The following is a 20,302-nucleotide window of genomic DNA, read 5'->3' on the forward strand; positions in this document are numbered from 1 at the left end:
ATAGATCAAATGGAGAATGCGAATAGTGTGCAGTTAGATACATTTTGAATGAGAGAACTAGTTTTAGTGCAAGCCACAAATTACATTTACGTGGGATTATGTACTGTTGGCCTAGCCTACAATACAATGACAGGCTATGAATCCAATACTTGTACAAATGTTATGAGAGAAACCATTCTGTAGCTGGTTTCAGATATTCAGTGTCTCTGGTGTCTGGTGGGGTCTTATATGTCATTTAGTGTTGGGAAACCAGTCTGACAAGTAATGAAAGGTACCAGAGATACTCCACAGAAACCGGGTGCAAAATCTGTCATGATGAAATTACTTAGAGGTCAGCACATTGGTATAATAGCCTAGATTATCATAAATCATTTATTATTGAAAATATGAATCAATAATTTTCCATACAACTATTTTATGAGCTGTTGGCTATCAGCCCTGTTAGGTAAGTATGCATTCTGTGCATGTTCCTGAGAAAAGCTGAGTCTAAAGTACAGGTCATAGGTCAATCCAATGTGTTCTTTTTGTCGCTGCTCCACTTTTTAAAGATGTTTATCCTTGTGTGTCTGAAATGGTACCCTAATTCCTACATAGTGCTCTACTTTTGAGGTGTATGGGCCATGATCAAAAGTAGTGTACTATATAGGGAATAGGTTGCCATTTCAATTCAGACACAAACCCTGTGTGTGAAAAGCAATGATGAAAGCTAATGACTAACACAGTCAGGTAAGATCAGTTTATTCGGGTAGGGTTACATGGTTTTATTACGCAAGTTTGGAAAACATGTCTGAGAGGGGCTTTCGCAACAAGAGTTGGCTCTCAGCAGGTGACGGCTGAGAGCCAATAGCGTGCAAGGATCAAAGACCAGATTCTAGTGGAGTATCTGAACTGTTTTCAAACCTCCTTTGTGTTGCTTTTTCTGTTGTTGACAAAGCCTTCAGAATAAATATATTCTTGTGTAGTTTTGAGTTTCATGAAAAGGGTTGTACAGCAAGAGCAAGAATGTACGAGCAGGAATGCTGGGGTGAAACTTGTTTTCAATGATAGAAAGTCAATCTATTAAATAAACCTTAAAAATACAATCTTAAATCCATTTTAAACTCTTTCCTGAATAGTCTTTTTAGGATCTTAAGTGACACATTTGGTGAAGGCCTATCAATATACATTCCCACATTAGGCCACATAAAGTCCCTCAGGACTTTGTTATCACCGAAGTTCTATAGCCAAATAACTTGTCATACATCCCAAACCACCACCTCGCCCCTACCAACTCGCTCGGAGGCACGACCAAAATATGAGGGTGACTATGGAATGAGATTAGATTTGTTTTTTAAATATATTAGCATACCTTATGGATGCCCGTGCCACATGGTCACCGGCAATAATAATAATACTAGGTTAACAGGTCAATATTCTTGTTTCCTCACTGCTCTTTATTCTTTCAGCCACATGAACTGAGAGACTGGCCGATGAAAATCTGGAGAAACACATTCAATAAGGCTAATAAATAAGACCAAAAAAACACAATACAATATCTCTTATCACATTTTTTTATTTGAAATTCCTTTGTTGATAGCATTATACTTATAAAATAATCAACATTTCAAACTTACAAACACCTACACAGGGGACTAAGACTTAAACCAGGCAGAAGAGTTGAGTTTATTTGGGAATCATTTTCAAATCGCTTTCTATTGGCCTCTAGAGAGTTGTTTTAAGGAGCCGGGATATTCACTGATAACAAAACTCTTGGTCAAGACTAGGCCTCTGGGGAGGATTGAGGTCACAGGTCCAAGACAATTGGCCTGGTCCCAGATCTGTTTGTGCTGTCTTTCCAACAGGACAAGACAGCACAAACAGATCTGGTACCAGGGTATAAGACAATGGAATATGCTCAGACATGACCAAGTCCCCATGGTCTGATTCATCTCCTGTGTTTTCTCTCATGTCCATATTGTGTGATGACATTGTGTGGGGCTGGTACACACTGAGAATCAAAGCTCTGAGAGAGGGAGAGAGAAGGAAGCTTATATCAATGGCTGATGTTTCTGTTTGTGGATGTTATTGCAAAATGAGCTCAAATAATAAAATCTTAAGTTTGAAATGTGAAATGTGAATTATATTTTACTCTAGTAGTCCTAATTTAAACCACTGAGGACACTGATTATAACACCCATGAAGACAAGCTGATTAGATTTTTGTTGGGGAAGTGGGTAGACATGGAAACAGACCACATACATACAGTATTGCCACTGTGTACAAACGCACACACCACATACAGTACATTCCAAACACATCTGGAGAAACGGTCTCTCTTTCAGTTTTTCTCTGTATGCTTAGAGACCGTCGACGACGCCGTGCTGCATGCTGAACTCCTGGAAGTCCCCAGGGATGGTATCTGTGTAGGTTAGAGGTCAGAGGTTAAGGGTCAAAGTCAAGTTCTACCAAGAGTCAGTTAAATTAAGGTTGCCACTTTGGTTGATGAATTTGACTAATTTGAGTTCAAAACAATTGTATTTTTTTTTTAGTTATCCAGCACTGAGATGCAGTGCCTAAGACCGCTGCGACACTCGATGAAAGCATGCTGCTTACCATTGCAACGGTACTTTAGGTTGGACCAGATGATGTTTTCTTGAGAGAAACAGAACACGCCCAGTCGGCCTCCTCTCATGGTGGTGTCGATGGTCACACCAGAGTCAGCCACTAGCTCTGTCCCCTCATAGAAACGGGCCCTGTCCAAACACCCAACAGACATTAGCCATTGTTGTACACCATTGTGTATTAAATGTAGCCATGACATCACACACACACTCTCTCTCTCTAATTTTCTCTCAGCTGTCTCACCTGATGTATCCGACCTGGGGTCGGTGCTGCAGGTACCAACGGTAGGAAACCTTGTCCTTCCAGCCCACGTTCCTGGGGTCCTTCCACAGCAGACGCACCTGGTCGTTGGTGTCCCCTGTGTGCCACAGGGAGTTCCTCAGGTGCTCCCCTGGACCTGACTTAGACTTCACAGCCTGGGGAGGGAGAGAGCGATGGAGAGAGGAGATGGCGAGGGAGAGAAGGTCATTAAGAAGTAAGTACAAAGAAACAAAGACAGATTTGGCTTAGGGTGGCTCTCCATCAGTGGAGGCTGCTGAGGGGAGGACGGCTCATAATAATGGCAGGAATGGAGCAAATGGAATGGTATCAACCACATGGATGTCATGATATCATTCCACCCATTCCGCTCCAGCCATTACCACAGGCCCATCCTCCCCAATTAAGGTGCCACCAACCTCCTGTGCTGTCCATAGCACACGTGTGTGTGTTAAATTGTACAGAGCCACCCTAAATACAATCTATCTTTATTTTTCGTACTTACTTCAAAACACAATCTCACATACAATCATACACACACACCTTGAGCTGGATGCCAGGCTCAGCCACTGCTCTGAAGGGTGTGGCCAGCTAGTAGGTCTGTTCAAGACAGATTGTGTTTTGGGTGGCTCTCCATAGTACACATGTGTGTGAATTGTACAATCAAGAGACACCCTAAACCTAATCTATCTATCTTTGTCTTTTTGTACTTACTTCAAAAACACAATCTCACACACACACACACACACACACACACACACACACACACACACACACACACACACACACACACACACACACACACACACACACACACACCTTGAGCTGGATGCCAGGCTCGGCCACTGCTCTAAAGGGTGTTGCCTGCCAGTAGGTCTGTTCAGTCTGTTTCCACATGACCACGTAGAAGGAGGAGGAGTCCTGGTAGCCAAAGATGAAGCCTGCGTAGTCATCGTCAGTCACCGTGTTAACATGGAATGTCCCCTCAAAGTCCACTCCACTGAACGCAGTGTAACCTAGGGAGCAATACACAACAAAAATGTTGCGATAAAATAGGATACGACTTGATACAATACCATATGAGATAACATGGTTCGATACCTGATAACGATTTGGAAGTCTTTCTTACCGACAGCAAGTCCAGGGTCACTGTTCATGGTCTGAACAATCTCCATTCCCTGTTTGAGAGATTAAATGTCAGTTATGTTGACAAAGTCAAAGCATTTCTGCCATGTTGAACTTATTGTGTTGTAAGTCCATCCAGTAAATGACCATCTGACCTGATTAAGTACCACCCAGTTGGGGTCAATCTGGGCATCACCCTCCGGGTCCAGCACCACCGTCTGATAGGCTCTGAAGTCTGTCAGAGTGACCTCAGCATTCTCTGGACAGTTGTCTATCCTGTCTATCACCTTGTCCTGGTCAAAGTCTGACTCACACACATCTCCAACACCATCACCTGGAAGGAGAGAATACACAAAGGAAATGATGCCCAGTAAGGTTCTAAGCATAGACAATACACTGGTAGAGTGGAGAGTTACATTTGAGTCATTTAGCAGACACTCTTATCCAGAGCAACATACAGGAGCTATAGGGTTAACCACTAGGCTACCTGCCACAAATTGGTTGAATATCAATGATGAATGATACAGTAGTAGACCAATTAAGCTACAGTTATTTTTTTTGCAGATGTCATTGTGAAGTAAGCATTTCACTGTTATTTACACCTGTTGTTTTACGAAGCATGTGACAAATAAAATTTAATATGATAGAGAACCTTGTTAATGCATAGGTGCTCACTTTCTTGTGTTTTACTTTCACTTAAAATGTAGTCTGATCCCATACTGTTGGTGTAGTCAACTCTTCTACAGTTGTCACACCATTTACTGTCTGTTTGGCAGGACACAAACTAACACAGAGAGGTGTTGGCCAAAGCACAAACAGACTGGATCACCAGGCAATAGGTTTTAGGTGATGACTCAAGAATTCACATTCAGATTGTCCCGTTGCTCTGCAATTTGTTTGAAGCAGTAAAGTAAATTATTTGAAAGAAATGTTAAAGACTGACTGTTCTCATCCAGCTGGTCGGGATTGGGCACCAGTCTGCAGTTGTCGGGTCCTGGTAGCAGGAAGTCAGGGATGCTGTCGTTGTCATCGTCATCGTCACACTCATCCCCCAGGCCGTCTTTGTCTGTGTCCAGCTGGGAGCTGTTGATCACGTTGGGACAGTTGTCCTTGGTGTCCTGGTGACCATCGCCATCACTACAGACCAGGGGATGACACACAGGAAGGAGGGACAGAAAAGATAGGTTCAGGTCATTATATGAATGGATTTAGCCTGAGTGTTGCTTACAGCAATGGAGTTGACATCATAAACAGATCTGGGACTCAGGCTAGTAGGGAATGGCTGGCAGTTTAGTAACATTGCACTGGCAACTTACTTTATGCACTGTATACTAAAATATACAGTAAAATAGGAATATTTGTCAAAATAAAGGGATATATTGACTACTGCAATTATGAATTGACTAAAATAAATTAAATCATGAAGTGGATATTTTAAGAGCATACGTTTTCTCAAGTCAGACACTTTTAAAATGTGTTTTTCTTGTACCTGTCTTGATTTGTGTCACAAGAATCCCCAACCAGGTCATGGTCAATGTCGGACTAAAATTAGAGCACAGATTTGTTAAAACACTTTTTGACCACTCAGTATAATATTTATTACAGGGTAGGACAGTCCAGTTGCTCCATATCCCATTTTATATCTGTAAACTGAACAGGTCTCAGAACCCTAAAGGAGGCCTGTGGAAGCAGTCTGACCTGGTTAGGATTAGGGATATCAGGGCAGCTGTCACAGGCATCTCCCACTCCGTCTCCATCCCGGTCCAGCTGGTCTCGGTTCACCACCTGCTGGCAGTTGTCAAGGAAGTTCTTCAAGCCTGGAGACCAATTCAATTACAAAGTTTGAGTTTGTAAAGTTATCTGACCAATAGTATCCCACCACTCTGCAGAAGTGTTGGTGAAATACATGAGTGCTTCAGCTTCAAGTGGACTCCTTTAGGAGCGCTGCTTTGTGACGTATGAACACCAGCGATGGCTGTTCTAGATATTTCACATTTAGAACATGTGTGAATCTCGGTTGGATACATGCAAAAAGTGAACTTTAAGTGTGGCCCAGGAGAAAGTTATAAAACATGATTTGTATGATTTGAAGGCTTAACCACTGACGTTGAATCAATGCATTGGGATTTAAAAGCAAACTGCATGTGGTTGATTCTATTTCCATTGATATGCTGTTTCTAATAGTTCAATAGTTGTGCCACAAGGAGGCACTGTTGCATTTGTCATCTGATTGAACTGTTGAAATATGGTAGGCCGTGTGTGTCATTTCTCATTTATCTCTGGAAAGCAACAGTACTGTGGTTGTAGCATAAAGGTCAAGCCGTCTGTAGACAGGGTCTATAAAAAGAAACCCAGACAGTCATCTACATTATTAAAGAGTGAGGATGATAAAGGCATACTGTATGTTTCTGTTAACTTGAGAGGTCATTTTAGTAGTGGGGTCATGGCAATTATGTATATAAACCCTGGATTGCTGATGCTACTCTATGTACTGGCTAGTGAGAGGCTTTGAAGCCACAGATCGGGCATATTGACACCCCCCAGAAGAAGCAGTCCTCCATATGAATGAATGGAACGCTACAGTATTTAAATTAAATGTGTCAAGGACAAAATTACTTGTATTTAAAAAAAAGTTTTTAGTGGGGACAGTAACAATTTTTTTAATAGATATTTTTCATGATTAGCTCACATTCTATAATTTAAAAGTATGCATTAAGGTGTCTGTAATATAATTAACGTAGAAATGAATTAATGAATTTATATAGCTTCCGAAACCTTTTTTTACGCTAGATGGGGAATGCCAAGATGTAGGTGCGGTGGCTTCAAAACAGCACCCCCTGTCAATCATCTAGTATATAAATCATTGGGTCCGGGTAGGGTTGGTGCTTGGTGGTACTGTATGTTCAAGGATTCTAGACAAGCGGCTGTTGGAACATACTACTGTGACGGACTGTAGCTATGTGGCAGTGATGTGTCGCTGTACGTACCATCTCCATCCATGTCATCATCACAGGCGTCTCCTTTCCCATCACTGTCAGTGTCCCTCTGATCAGGGTTCTCCACCGTGCGACAGTTGTCACAGGCGTCACCATGGCTGTCCTTGTCACTGTTCCTCTGGTCCACGTTAGGCTTCAGCCAGCAGTTATCCTGCACGGGAGAGGGGCACAGAGGGAATAGGGTCAGTCTGTCTTATCTGGTGAAATCTCCTGTCTTAACCGGTGTCCTGTGTGAACTTAAGTATGCTCCTTCAAATTCTCAGCACAGCACAGCCAGAAGAGGACTGGCCACCCCTCAGAGCCTGGTTCCTCTCTAGGTTTCTTACTAGGTTCCTGCCTTTCTAAGGAGTTTTTCCGAGCCACCGTGGTTCTACATCTGCATTGTGTGCTGTTTGGAGTTTTAGGCTGGGTTTCTAAATAAGCATTTTGTGAAATCTGATGTAAAAAGGTCTTTATAAATGCATTTAAATTAATGTGTGTGTGTGTGTGTGTGTGTGTGTGTGTGTGTGTGTGTGTGTGTGTGTGTGTGTGTGTGTGTGTGTGTGTGTGTGTGTGTGTGTGTGTGTGTGTGTGTGTGTGTGTGTGTGTGTGTGTAAAGGTATAAGGTCTACCTGTTCATTCAGAATACCGTCACCATCAGCGTCGGTGTCACAAGCGTCTCCTTGTCCGTCCTTGTCAGCATCCTCTTGGCCAGAGTTAGGAACGCGCATGCAGTTATCCTGAAAACAGACAGATTTATTTATTGACCGATATATGGTTATCACTTTAACAGAAACACCATAAAAAGAAGATGGAGGGAGGGGAAAAGGGAGAGGAGGGGGGGGTTGTTTATCCCAGGATAGTTGTATTTCTTGTGTTGTCATGGTTACCTTTTTACAGAGCATATCCTTGCACTTAAGTTTCTCATCAGGGTATCCATCAATGTCTGTATCCTTTCCACATAGGTAGCCATTACCAGCCCAGCCAATCCCACACTGACAGGAGAAAGAAGAGAGAACACTTAAGAGGCAGTGCGTGTTTGTGTGTTTTTGCGTGTGTATGTTTGCGTGTGTATGTGCGTATGTGTGCGTGTGTTTGTGTGTGTGAGGGAGAGTTCTGTCAATGGAGGCCAGTTTGTGATTCTTAGGACCACACCTGACAGGTGATGGAGCCGTCTCTTTCTTGGAAACACTGGGCGTTGACATCACAGGGGTTGGTCAAACTGTTACCACAGCTCCTCTCTGGCTTACATCCCTTCACCTGGTCCCCTGTGTAGCCTGTCTTACAGCCCCCACAGACATATGAACCCTACAGGGATAATGTAGGGTAATAGGCAATGAGAGACATAGGAATAAATGTAGTACTTGTAGCAGGCAGTCAGAGATTTGGAATCCAGTTAACATTGTTCCCTCCTTGCATTATTGTTTAAACTGAGCAATATTCCGTTTTTTATTCCAGGCTATCAGATACTAGCCTGGTGCCAGATCTGTTTGTGCTTCAAGCAATTTCTGTTGAAGGAAACGAAGGTCAGGAGTTGGCTGAAGCAACAAACCGATCTAGTCGACCACCAGGCTATCAGACAGACAGACACTCAGGCCTTACCGCAGATTTATGACAGAGTAACACACTCAGGCCTTACCGCAGAGTTGTGACAGAGAGAGTTGGCGGTGCACTGTCCATTGTTGGGTTCTTTGCACTCGTCAATGTCATCACAGACCTAAGAGACCGTATAAAGTACAAGACTGGAGATGATTATTATGATACATATCTTGAAAAGGTGTTCCATGATTAGTTATCCTAATAACAATGTCACCGGGTGGGTAGGAGTATATTTAATTTAAATGAATCTTCTTGAATTGTCCATTGACTGACTTTAAACCTTCCTGTCGAAACGATGGTGAATAAATTATTACAACAGACCTACTAGAGTGTGCAGCTTTTTCTTTTACCCAATTAAAATGGAGACCTTGACTGTATTTGGTGATGTTGACTGACCTGGAGACCTTGACTGTATTTGGTGATGTTGACTGACCTGGAGACCTTGACTGTATTTGGTGTTGTTGACTGACCTGGAGACCTTGACTGTATTTGGTGATGTTGACTGACCTGGAGACCTTGACTGTATTTGGTGATGTTGACTGACCTGGAGACCTTGACTGTATTTGGTGATGCTGAATGACCTGGTGACCTTGACTGCATTTAATGATGCTGGTGATGTTGACTGACCTGGAGACCTTGACTGTATTTGGTAATGTTGGTTATGTTGACTGACCTGTTTGTTTGTCTGTGCGTAGACCACTCCCACCCCTTCCACAGCCAGACCAGAGTAGCCCAGAGGACAGGCGTCACAGCGGAACCCTGGAGCCGTGTTCACACATTTCACCCCGGGGAAGCATGGGTTAAATTGACACTGGAGAGAGAGATGAAAGAAGACGCTTGGTTAGTGTTTCAGAATTATTACAACCATATAAATACATACAGTAAACACATATGCACCTGAATATAACATACACACACAAACACACCCTACCTCATCCACATCATCACAGCTGAAGCCGTCCCCTGTGTATCCGTCAGGGCAGGGTCCACACTCAACCCCGTCCTCTGTCTCAATACACATGTCACCGCGGAAACAAACGCCAGGGGCACACTTCTGCTTCATGACTTCGCTTCCACCCAGTCCTTCAAAGACACCCAGAGGAAATATATTTTTATGACACTCGTTTCCACAATACCAGTGGTTTCTCATGTATTAGTAATGAATGTGTTATAAGCGAACATACTTCAAACTAGTTTTATTACTAGGACCCAGTGATTTTCCTCATGGTCAGGAAAAAGCTATTTGCCCAATCTATAAACAACATATAACAGAACTTTAATACATAATTTGTAATATAATGGTGATGGTGGATGTTCTTACCACAAGCCTGGCACTCAGAGATGGTGTTTCTGAGAAAAGATGTCTCTTTGACCTTTAGAAAGCAACATATACATGTTTTGAGTTTTTATGGACTCAGTGGGTCAGGAGGTACAGTTTATTAATAGCTCCCAGATGAGCTTGAGCACTATAGTTACCTGCTGAATGAGGACATCTTTCAGCTCGTTTATCACCTTTGTGAGATCAAGCATTTGATTGGACAGCTGTTTTGTGTTGACCCCTGCACGGGAGAGCAGCATTGGAAAATAACATTAGTCATACCAACAGACTCGAGGGGGGGGGTTCTTGTTTAACATCAATCTACAGTAACTGTTGTCTTTGTGTGAATTCGAAAGTAGAGACACATATATATATATCTATATAGATATATAGATATATATATATAGATATAGATATCTATAATATATCACCATTTATTTGCTTCTTGAAAAACAGTTGGGCAACGTTCAAGAAAAATACTTTCCTCAAAATGTTTTTGTCTGTGTAAACTAGACAGTACTAGGGAACACACAGGAATAGAAGTTGGTTTATTTTTTGTATTTTTTTTGTCATAAACTCTTACCCAGAGTCTGCACTGAGTCTCCTTGTTGGTGACAGTTTTGAAGAGAAGCTACGTTCTCAAACGTGTCTCCCACCACTAGTTTCAGCTCCTCCAGCTCTTCCTGTTTATGAAGAAGTCCAACAACAGGGACACATTAGTTGGAATCAGTGCTGAATGCTGATGGATGGGTTTGATTAGATTAGGACAAGGTGGTTACCAAATTTGTTTCCCGATTTCCCGATTTTTACCTGCTGTAGCCAACTCTAATTTCCGATGGACAAGCATTTGGCCAAAGCAGAAACAGACTATCTGGCACAGACTATCAGGCTAGGGGGTTAGGGTCATTTGAATTTGGAAGGAGGATCTAGGAGTAAATAAGTGACATCACTCATAGTTTCCCTGAGTACAAAGTCAACAAAAGCAATGGTTTGGGGAGTGTCTGGGTAGCTCTGGTCAAATGGCTTAAATGGAAACAGACTGACAACCAATCCTCGGTTGAAGGTTCTGTGATTTTGTCTGGATCTATGAGTAAATAATAACTATATTCCATATGATGCACTACATTTGAACTGCACCCAATTTGACAATGGTCTAAATAAGTTCTCTATAAAAGCAATAGGTTGCCATTTGAAACATATTTAATAACATCACCTCTGCTTTGCCCTGCATGCTCTTCAGCTCCACCACACCGTAGCCTGCAGGCAGACCCTGAAACACGGAGGGGAGATCCCGGACCGTCTCCACCAGCCTGCAGTCCAGGTGTAGCTCCACCCCCCCAGGTCCCTGCTGCATGCCCTTCAGGTGGAAAAGGAGTCGGTGGCGCTGACCGTCTGCCAGCGGGATGTTGTTGAAGGTCACGGAGCTCATCCTCCGATCACTCCTCAAGTAACGCAGCACGGCTGGGAGAGAGGAAGGGAAAGAATTAGAGGGAGAGAGAGAGATGAGAAGAACTTGATAGTTAAAGGAAAAGGACATGTGATGAAAAGGGAATCACAGCAAATGCGTCAATGAAATTAATACATTAATAATGTAGAAGCAGAGAGCGAAAATAATGATTTTTAAACACAAATTAAATTAAAAGAGAGAGAGAACTAAGACTCTTTTCACTGATAGTCTACACCTGTTGTTTACGAAGCATGTGACAATTAAAATGTTATTTAATTTGACATAGTACAGAAAAGTGCATTCAGCAAGACCAATGTATTATGCATCCCTCTCCCCGTTGTGCACCTCATTTCTTTGAGGGGAAATGGTGGCCAGAAATCGATACCTTTGAATTAATAATGAGTAAAAGAAACAATATCTTCTATATTTTCAGAGTATAAGTAGATAAACCATCAGTTTCATTGGGCATGACGCCCCTGCCTCTCCTTCCTACCCCTTACCTCTGTTGAGTTTCCCCAGCACGGTGAACTCAAAGTACTTGCTGTTGTCCCGTGGGTTGTACAGGCCGAACACTGTGGTGCCAGTCTTGGGCTGCAGCTTGAAGGTGGTGAGGATGAACGCCTCATTAACGCCCTGCTCCACTAAGCCACCCTGCAGCAGGTCTGGCAGACAGTCCGGGGAATTGAGGAGATCATACACTACAGAGGAAAAAATAAAGTAAAATAACTGTAAAGGGAAATGTAAAGTAAAATAACTGTAAAGGGTAATGGAAAGTAAAATAACTGTAAAGGGAAATGTAAAGTAAAATCTATGTAAAGGGAAATGTAAAGTAAAATAACTGTAAAGGGAAATGTAAAGTAAAATAAATGTAAAGGGAAATGTAAAGTAAAATAACTGTAAAGGGAAATGTAAAGTAAAATAACTGTAAAGGGAAATGTAAAGTAAAATAACTATAAAGGGAAATGTAAAGTAAAATAACTGTAAAGGGAAATGTAAAGTAAAATAAATGTAAAGGGAAATGTAAAGTAAAATAACTGTAAAGGGAAATGTAAAGTAAAATGAATGAAAAGGGAAATGTAAAGTAAAATGAATGAAAAGGGAAATGTAAAGTAAAATAAATGTAAAGGGAAATGTAAAGTAAAATAACTGTAAAGGGAAATGTAAAGTAAAATACATGTAAAGGGAAATGTAAAGTAAAATAAATGTAAAGGGAAATGTAAAGTAAAATAAATGTAAAGGGAAATGTAAAGTAAAATAACTGTAAAGGGAAATGTAAAGTAAAATAAATGTAAAGGGAAATGTAAAGTAAAAATCAATGTAAAGGGAAATGTAAAGTAAAAATCAATGTAAAGGGAAACATAAAGTAAAAATAAATGTAAAGGGAAACATAAAGTATAGTAAAATTACTGTAAAAGGAAACATAAAGTAAAGTGAAATACCTGTGAAGAGAAACATAAAATAGAGTAAAATAACTGTAAATGGAAACATAAACTAAAGTAAAATAAAGTAAAGTAATCTTTGAGAGGAAGTCAAGTAACAAAGTAAAGGTCTGCTGCTCAGTACAGCGAGAATAAAGACACGTGTAGATGAATAGGATGGTTTTTGAGCAAGGTGTTGTCATGACATTGCCCTCTTTGGGTACAGCAAGCCCCATCCCCCTCTCCCTGCCTCCTACAACTAGGCTGCTGTGGTCAGAGAGGTCGTAAATTCCAGGAAGATCCTTCCTCATGGCCACGCAGTATAGCGACAGAGTGAAGTTTCATAGAGAACAAGGGAATTTCTTCCACCTCACAGAACTTGAGGTCCGAACAACATTTATGTTCCTGGAGAAGGTATAAAAGATCGGTGAAGTATCCAGCTACGAACTGGTCCATTTGTTACATTTTAATACGACAAGCCGCCATGCCGGTTTAGCCAACTAGGGCACATTCCCCTATAATTTCTTGTAACCATATTTACTTTGTTTGTTTGTTTATGCACTTCTGTGAATTACTTAGTTAGTAAATAAATGATTTAAGACAATTGATGTATGGATGACTCATAGTGAAGACTGTGTTCGTGCAGATAACCAACATTTTACAACGTTTGGAATGAGACTAACGTGAGGTAAAGTAAATAATTCATTAATTCGAAGACTAATTGATCAGATATAAAATATCTGAAAAGTTATATTAGGAAATGATAACTTTGTAATCTGAATATTTTCCTTGGTGCCCCAACTTCCTAGTTAATTACAGTTACATGATTAATCAGTTTAATCGCATAATACTAATTACAGAGAATCTTTGATAAAAACTAAAAGTCTTCATTTAATGATAGTAAAGACACGACAGTGTTTTGGATGTATCGGGGGGAAAGTGTACGTCAATACTTTAGAGACTAAACTGGGCTGGAACATCACAGTGAGTTTGGCTAGCTGGGGAGAAATGTTAGATTGCCTGGCCTGTAGTGTCCACTTGATCACATCAACCTGAATGGTGAGGATTGCTGAGCTAGAGGTTTTAAAGTGCTGAGAAGATGCTGGTCGTCACGAGAGAGTAGGCTAGTTGTTGATGAGGCATATGAGGCAGAGTTTGGGGTAAAACATTTTCCCTTTTATCAGAATGTATGGTATTTTGATCAATCTTGAGCTAGTAGTTTTGATGTTCCGAGACAATACTTTACGTCAGTAGACTAGAATGGGCTGGAAGATCAAGATCAAAATGAGTTTTCTCGGTGCAAATAACGTAGTGGGTCTTTTGCTTGACCACTTTTACCACACACATATGGATAGACTGTACTGAGTGCTCAGGGAGGGGAATGTAGAAGCCACTAAAGAGTTTTGGTATTTGGTATTTTATTAGGATCCCCATTAGCTGTTGCAAAAGCAGCAACCACTCTTCCCGGGGTCCACACAAAACATGAAACATGACATAATACAAAACATTAATAGGCAAGAATACCTCAAGGACAGAACTACATCAATATATATTTTTTTAAGTCACAGGTTGCCTATATAGCAATACCAATACATACACGCAAACTATCTAGGTCAAATAGTGGAGCAGTGGTCTAAGGCACTGCATCTCAGTGCAAGAGCCGTCACTACAGTCCCTGGTTAGAATCCAGGCTGTATCACATCTGGCCGTGAATGGGTGTCCCACAGGGCGGCACACAATTGGCCCAGCATCGTCCGGGTTTGGCCGGTGTAGGCTGTCATTGTAAATAAGAATTTGTTCTTAACTGACTTGTCTAGTTAAATAAAGGTTAAAAAAAATGTTGTTGTGCCGTGAGGTGTTGCTTTATCTGTTTTTTGAAACCAGGTTTCCTGTTCATTTGAGCAAAATGAGATGGAATGGAGTTCCATGCAATAATGGCTCTATATAGTACAGTACGCTTTTTTGAATTTGTCCTGGATTTGGGGACTGTGAAAAGACCCCTGGTGGCATGTCTGGTGTGTGTGTGTGTCAGAGCTGTGTGTAAGTTGACTATGCAAAGAAATTGGGATTTTCAACACATTGTTTCTTATAAAAAAGAAGAAGTGATGCAGTCAGTCTCTCCTCAACTCTTAGCCAAGAGAGACTGACATTTATAGTATTGATATCAGGCCTCTGATTACAATGAAGAGCAAGACGTGCCACTCTGTTCTGGGCCAGCTGCAGCTTAACTAGGTCTTTCCTTGCAGCACTCAACCACACGACTGGACAATAATCAAGATAAGACAAAACTATAGCCTGCAGGACTTGCTTTTTGGAATGTGATGTTACAAAAGCAGAGCATCTCTTTATTACTTACAGAGCTCTCCCCATCTTTACAACCATTGAATCTATATGTTTTGACCATGACAGTTTACAATCTAAGATAATGCCAAGTAATTTATTATCCTCAACTTGTTCAACTGCAACTTCATTCATTACCAGATTCAGCTGAGGTCTACTATTTCTACCAAATACAAGGCTCTTTGTTAAGGGTTTCAGTGACTTCATTAGCTGTGGTTGCTGATGCTTTTATGGTTGAATAATCAGCATACATGGACACACATGCTTTGTTTAATGCCAGTGGATGGTCATTGGTAAAAAAATTAAAAAAGGGTAAAGGGCCTAGATAGCTGCCCTGCGGTACACCACACTTTACATGTTTAACATTAGAGAAGCTTTGTGTCAGTGCAGTACATGTTGAGTGTCCTTTTCTATAACCCTGCGGTAAGTCTGTTGTTAATTTGTTTCCAGAGAAATAGCGTTGTATTTGGTCAAACACAATTCTTTCCAACAGTTTGCTAAGAGCTGGCAGCAAGCTTAAAGGTCTGCTGTTAGAAACAGTAAAGGCTGCTTTACCACTCTTGGGTAGCGGAATTACTTTGGCTTCCCTCCAGGCCGGACGACAAATACTTTCCTCTCGGCTCAGATTAAATATATGACAGATAGGAGTGGCTATAGAGTCAGCTACCATCCTCAGTAGCTTTCCATCTAAGTTGTCAATGCCAGGAGGTTTGTCATTATTGATCGTTAACAATGATTTTTCCATCTCTCCCGCACTAACTTTACAAAATTCAAACTTGCAATGCTTTACTTTCATTAGAATTTTTTTTATGCATGAATATGATGGCTCATTGTTTGTTGTTGGCATTTCCTTCCTAAATTTGCCCACTTTGCCAATGATGTAATCATTAAAATAATTTGCAACATCAAATGGTTTTGTGATGAATAAGCCATCTGATTCAATAAAATATGGAGTTGAATTTGTCTTTCTGCCAATAATTTAATTTAATGTACTCCAATGTTTTTTTCCCATTATTCTTTGTATCATGGATCTTGGCTTCATAATACAGTTTCTTATTTTTTGTTGTTGAGTTTAGTCTCATCATTTCTCAATTTGCAATAAGTCAGCCAGTCAGATGTTCAGCCAGACTTATTAGCCACTCCTTTCGCCTCATCTCTTTCAACCATTCAGTTTTTAATTTCCTCATCAATCCATGGAGCCTCAACAGTTCTAACAGTCAGTTTCTTAACAGGTGCATGTTTGTCAATAATTGGAAGAAGCAATTTCATAAATTCATCAAGTGCAGTGTCTGGATGCTCCTTATTAATCACATCAGACCAACAAATATTTTTAACATCATCCACATAAGACTTAGGCCCAGCTTTTGGAACTTTGGCCTTCCTGGATATAGCCACAATATTGTGATCACTGCATCCAATGGGTACAGATACAACTTTAGAACAAAGTTCTACACTATTAGTTAAAATGTGATCGATACATGTGGATAATCTTGTCCCTGTAGTGTTTATAAACAACCTGGTAGGTTGATTAATAACCTAAACCAGATTACAGTCACTGGTTACAGTGAGAAGCTTTCTCTTGAGTGGACGGTTAGGCTCAAGGTTACAATTCTATTCCAATAAAGTCCCTCCGGGACACAGCAGGCCGTGGGAGGATGTGCCTTGAATCCCTCCCCGCCAGTCTGAGACCGTACATGAATACACAAGTGTCCTAGCAGCCGTCTACAAGGCACAGTGTAATGAAGGCACGCACCAAATTGCTCCCAAATGCTTCTAGAAAATTGCTCTCATCTTCTCTCTTCTCAGTGTGTGTGCGTGTGTGTGTGTGCTCACGCGTGCGTGGGCTTCCATCTGTGTCTGTCAGCTTCAGACATCTTTCTTATTTTCTCCTGCCTCTAGTCTTTCCTCCCGTTCCCCCTGCCTGGCCTCAATTTGCTCCAGCTCACCAGGGAGAAGCATGGGTGCTTTTAAAGGTGTGTGGTTAAACGTGACTGGAGCCTCCTTTTCATGCCGTTTCCTGCACTCAATCTCACCTTTACAAACACACTGATGCCTGGTTTGTGAAAGGCTTCAGCATCACTATTGTCCCCGTCACTTGAGGAGGGAGGTTAGGCAAACACTAACAGATAGATCTCTGTATGGTTCAACCTGACTTGGCCTGCAAACTGGGACTGGGGGGTGCACCAATAAAACAGTCTAAACAAACCAACTCTTTTTCTATTCTCATCTGTCTGTTTAGACACATTATACACACTCTCTCTCTTCCATCTGTGTGTCAGGATCTCCTCACAAAGTTCCATGAGAAAGGGTTAGATTTCATCCCCAGAGCCACCGCTTGTCCTATCATGATCTGTTAAGCTATACAAAACCAAATTCACCTGAACAGCTCACATACAGTATGACACATGTGACATGATCTACCACATAAAGTCAATTGAAGTCATAAAGTGACAATAAAATCACCTAGATGCAGTAGATAATAAACAACTGCATTATTGTTGTCTGATATGTATATTGTGCCTTAATAGGTAAATAATCAATTTAAGTCCTGTATGGCTCAGCTGGTAGAGCGTGGTGCCAGGGTTGTGGGTTCGATACCATACATGACTGTAAGTTGCTTTGGATAAAAGTGTCTGCAAAATAGTATATATTGTATTATTATAAGTAATAACAAAGTTGTACTGTAAACACAAGGCATATAATTGACAATTTACTTAATAAGTCCAAACTTGTGTTTGTTTATAGTGAAACCTCATGCAATAATTGCCAATAATTTATATTTGTATGAACTGCTAGTGAGTCAAATGTTTACTATTTATCAACGGCGACAACTGTGTGCAGTATAGCTGTGAATATATTTTGTAAAATAATGTGACAGTTATGGCCTGTACCTCAGTGTAGATGCCATTTAAAGGCCTGTGTGTTGTGGTGCATGTGTGTGTGTGTTTTCAGACTCCAAAATTGCATGCAGACCATTAGTGATTATTCCCATGTGTGTGCTATAGCTGGTACTTTAAATCATATCCAGACTCCAGACTCCAGACCCCCCCACTAAACACACACACACACACACACACACACACACACACACACACACACACACACACACACACACACACTCAATTAATACAGCGGCCACATCTCAGTCATCACCTCTTACTCTTCCTCAGTCTAAAGTCAGTACACAACATTCTTATGAAGCATGTATTTTCAATATTCTTACCACACAGGACACAGAGGACTATTTATCAGAACATTTATTCTTACTCAACAGAGTATCAAATGTCCTGTCTAGCCCTCTGTGTATATTGGCTTGAGTGTGAATGAATATGATATTCTCGTTTTACAAAGTAAAAAAGCAACTGTACAATGGTGATTGCAATCTAAATGAGAGCAATATAGATTTTTGTGTTGACTGATTTTGTTACCTTAAACTTTTGGAGAAAAATGTATGTGATATTCTCAATCACAGTGTCTGTTAGATCAATCATTACCTCAGAGCTTCATGGTTCTCGATTGGAATACTCTGAGGTAGAGTGCTGAGAGCTTTAGAAGACTGATAAAGGGCATCTGAAGATGACATCACAGTCATTTATGTCAACTTAAACTGTATGTCTTTGGCTAAGATCAAATTGTTGAAATTTTACTTTTAGCGGTTGTGTCCTGTGATTACAAAGCAATACCTTAAAAGTACTTTGTGGTGCAATTGCATGGTTTCAACAGACTTCAATGACCACATCAAGATCATAATGGCATCACATTCAGTAATAATTTAAGAAAGTCATTGTCAGCTACACTCACCTGAGCCCTGGGCTCCCACTTCCGAACACAGGTTGAAGATCAGTTGCGAAGCCACGATCAGTGTCGTCCACAACCCCATTCTGTCCTCTCACTGTTCCCAGACCTGTTTCTCTGGAGTGACTTATCTTTATCAGGCAGAGTGGTGCTCTTGGTCCTCCTGTACTGTTTGTTGCCTGGGATGTGTGTGGTGTGTATGGCTCACAGTAGAGACAGAGGTGAGGCTAGGCTGTCATAGTGAGGCACGGAACAGCTGCTGTCTGTGTGTGTGTGTGGCTGAGTGGGGAGGACAGGAGGCTGACTGAGGGAGGAGGAGCAGGGTCGGAGATGGTTTAAGCTTTCTTCAGACAGCCACATGCAGAGGAGTGACCAAAACATTCTCCACCGTATTGGCTCCCATTAATGTGTGTGTGTGTGTGTGTGTGTGTGTATATGCATGCAGGGGTTCTTCCATGGTTCACGACCTCATTGTGGGCAGTGAACATTCTGTACTTACAGTAGGCCAGACTAAACAATATGCAACTTTTTGATCTGTGCCACTCTTCAGACTTTAGAGAAAAAACGTGTGTTAATAGTACAGCAATAAAGTCGGTCTCCTGGCAGTCAGGAGGCATTTTATTGGCACACACCTCCTCCTCCCAAACACTGTTAGGGATTCTTTCAGCTTTTCAGGGCTTCAGATGTAACACCTTTCCCCTGCATCCCGACTTCCTTTTAATCTACAGGCTTTTGACAGGAAATGAGCGATCTGAAACCCAAATCTGAAATCCGAAATTCATTTTATCAGGAAAACGGCAGCCCTGCCACTTGGTTTTGCTATAAAGCACATGGATGGGACTGGATAAATGTAATGAGCTACAGTACCAGTGAAAAGTTTGGACACACCCACTCATTCAAGGGTTTTTCTTCATTTTTACTATTTTCTACATTGTACAGTGGAGGCCAAAAGTTTTGAGAATGACACAAATATTAATTTTCACAAAGTCTGCTGCTTAAGTTTGTATGATGGCAATTTGCAAATACTCCAGAATGTTATGAAGAGTGATCAGATGAATTGCAAAGTCCCTCTTTGCCATGCAGATGAACTGAATCCCCCAAAAAAACATTTCCACTGCATTTCAGCCCTGCCACAAAAGGACCAGCAGACATCATGTCAGTGATTCTCTCGTTAACACAGGTGTGAGTGTTGAGGAGGACAAGGCTGGAGGTCACTCTGTCATGCTGATTGAGTTCGAATAACAGACTGGAAGCTTCAGAAGGAGGGTGGTGCTTGGAATCATTGTTCTTCTTCTGTCAACCATAGTTACCTGCAAGGAAATACGTGCCATCATCATTGCTTTGCACAAAAAGGTCTTCACAGGCAAGGATATTGCTGCCACTAAGATTGCACCTAAATCAACCATTTATCGGATCATCAAGAACT

General features: G+C 41.2%; 1 protein-coding gene across 2 annotated transcripts; it reads right to left on the reverse strand.

The window, feature by feature from the left end:
• Positions 1-1,536: 1,536 nt before the first annotated feature.
• On the reverse strand, positions 1,537-19,194 carry LOC139422780 (thrombospondin-4-B-like). 2 transcript variants are annotated; one of them, XM_071174119.1, is made up of 22 exons: positions 18,883-19,193; positions 11,824-12,021; positions 11,090-11,337; positions 10,460-10,559; positions 10,035-10,117; positions 9,880-9,931; positions 9,490-9,641; positions 9,232-9,369; positions 8,599-8,676; positions 8,115-8,267; positions 7,850-7,954; positions 7,592-7,699; positions 6,972-7,131; positions 5,683-5,801; positions 5,474-5,526; positions 4,928-5,121; positions 4,140-4,318; positions 3,989-4,037; positions 3,679-3,875; positions 2,845-3,017; positions 2,593-2,732; positions 1,537-2,398 (listed from the first exon to the last, which is right to left on the reverse strand). In XM_071174119.1, exons 1-22 carry the CDS (start codon positions 18,959-18,961, stop codon positions 2,337-2,339), a joined length of 2,820 nt encoding a protein of 939 aa, XP_071030220.1. In that variant the 5' UTR covers positions 18,962-19,193; the 3' UTR covers positions 1,537-2,336. The 2 variants fall into 2 exon arrangements, with proteins under 2 accessions (XP_071030220.1, XP_071030219.1); XM_071174118.1 differs by having other exon boundaries at positions 7,592-7,954; positions 18,883-19,194.
• Between the last annotated feature and the right edge of the window lie 1,108 nt (positions 19,195-20,302).

The sequence above is a fragment of the Oncorhynchus clarkii genome, chromosome 12 (assembly GCF_045791955.1).
Source record: "Oncorhynchus clarkii lewisi isolate Uvic-CL-2024 chromosome 12, UVic_Ocla_1.0, whole genome shotgun sequence".
In the NCBI taxonomy this organism is placed as follows: domain Eukaryota; kingdom Metazoa; phylum Chordata; class Actinopteri; order Salmoniformes; family Salmonidae; genus Oncorhynchus; species Oncorhynchus clarkii.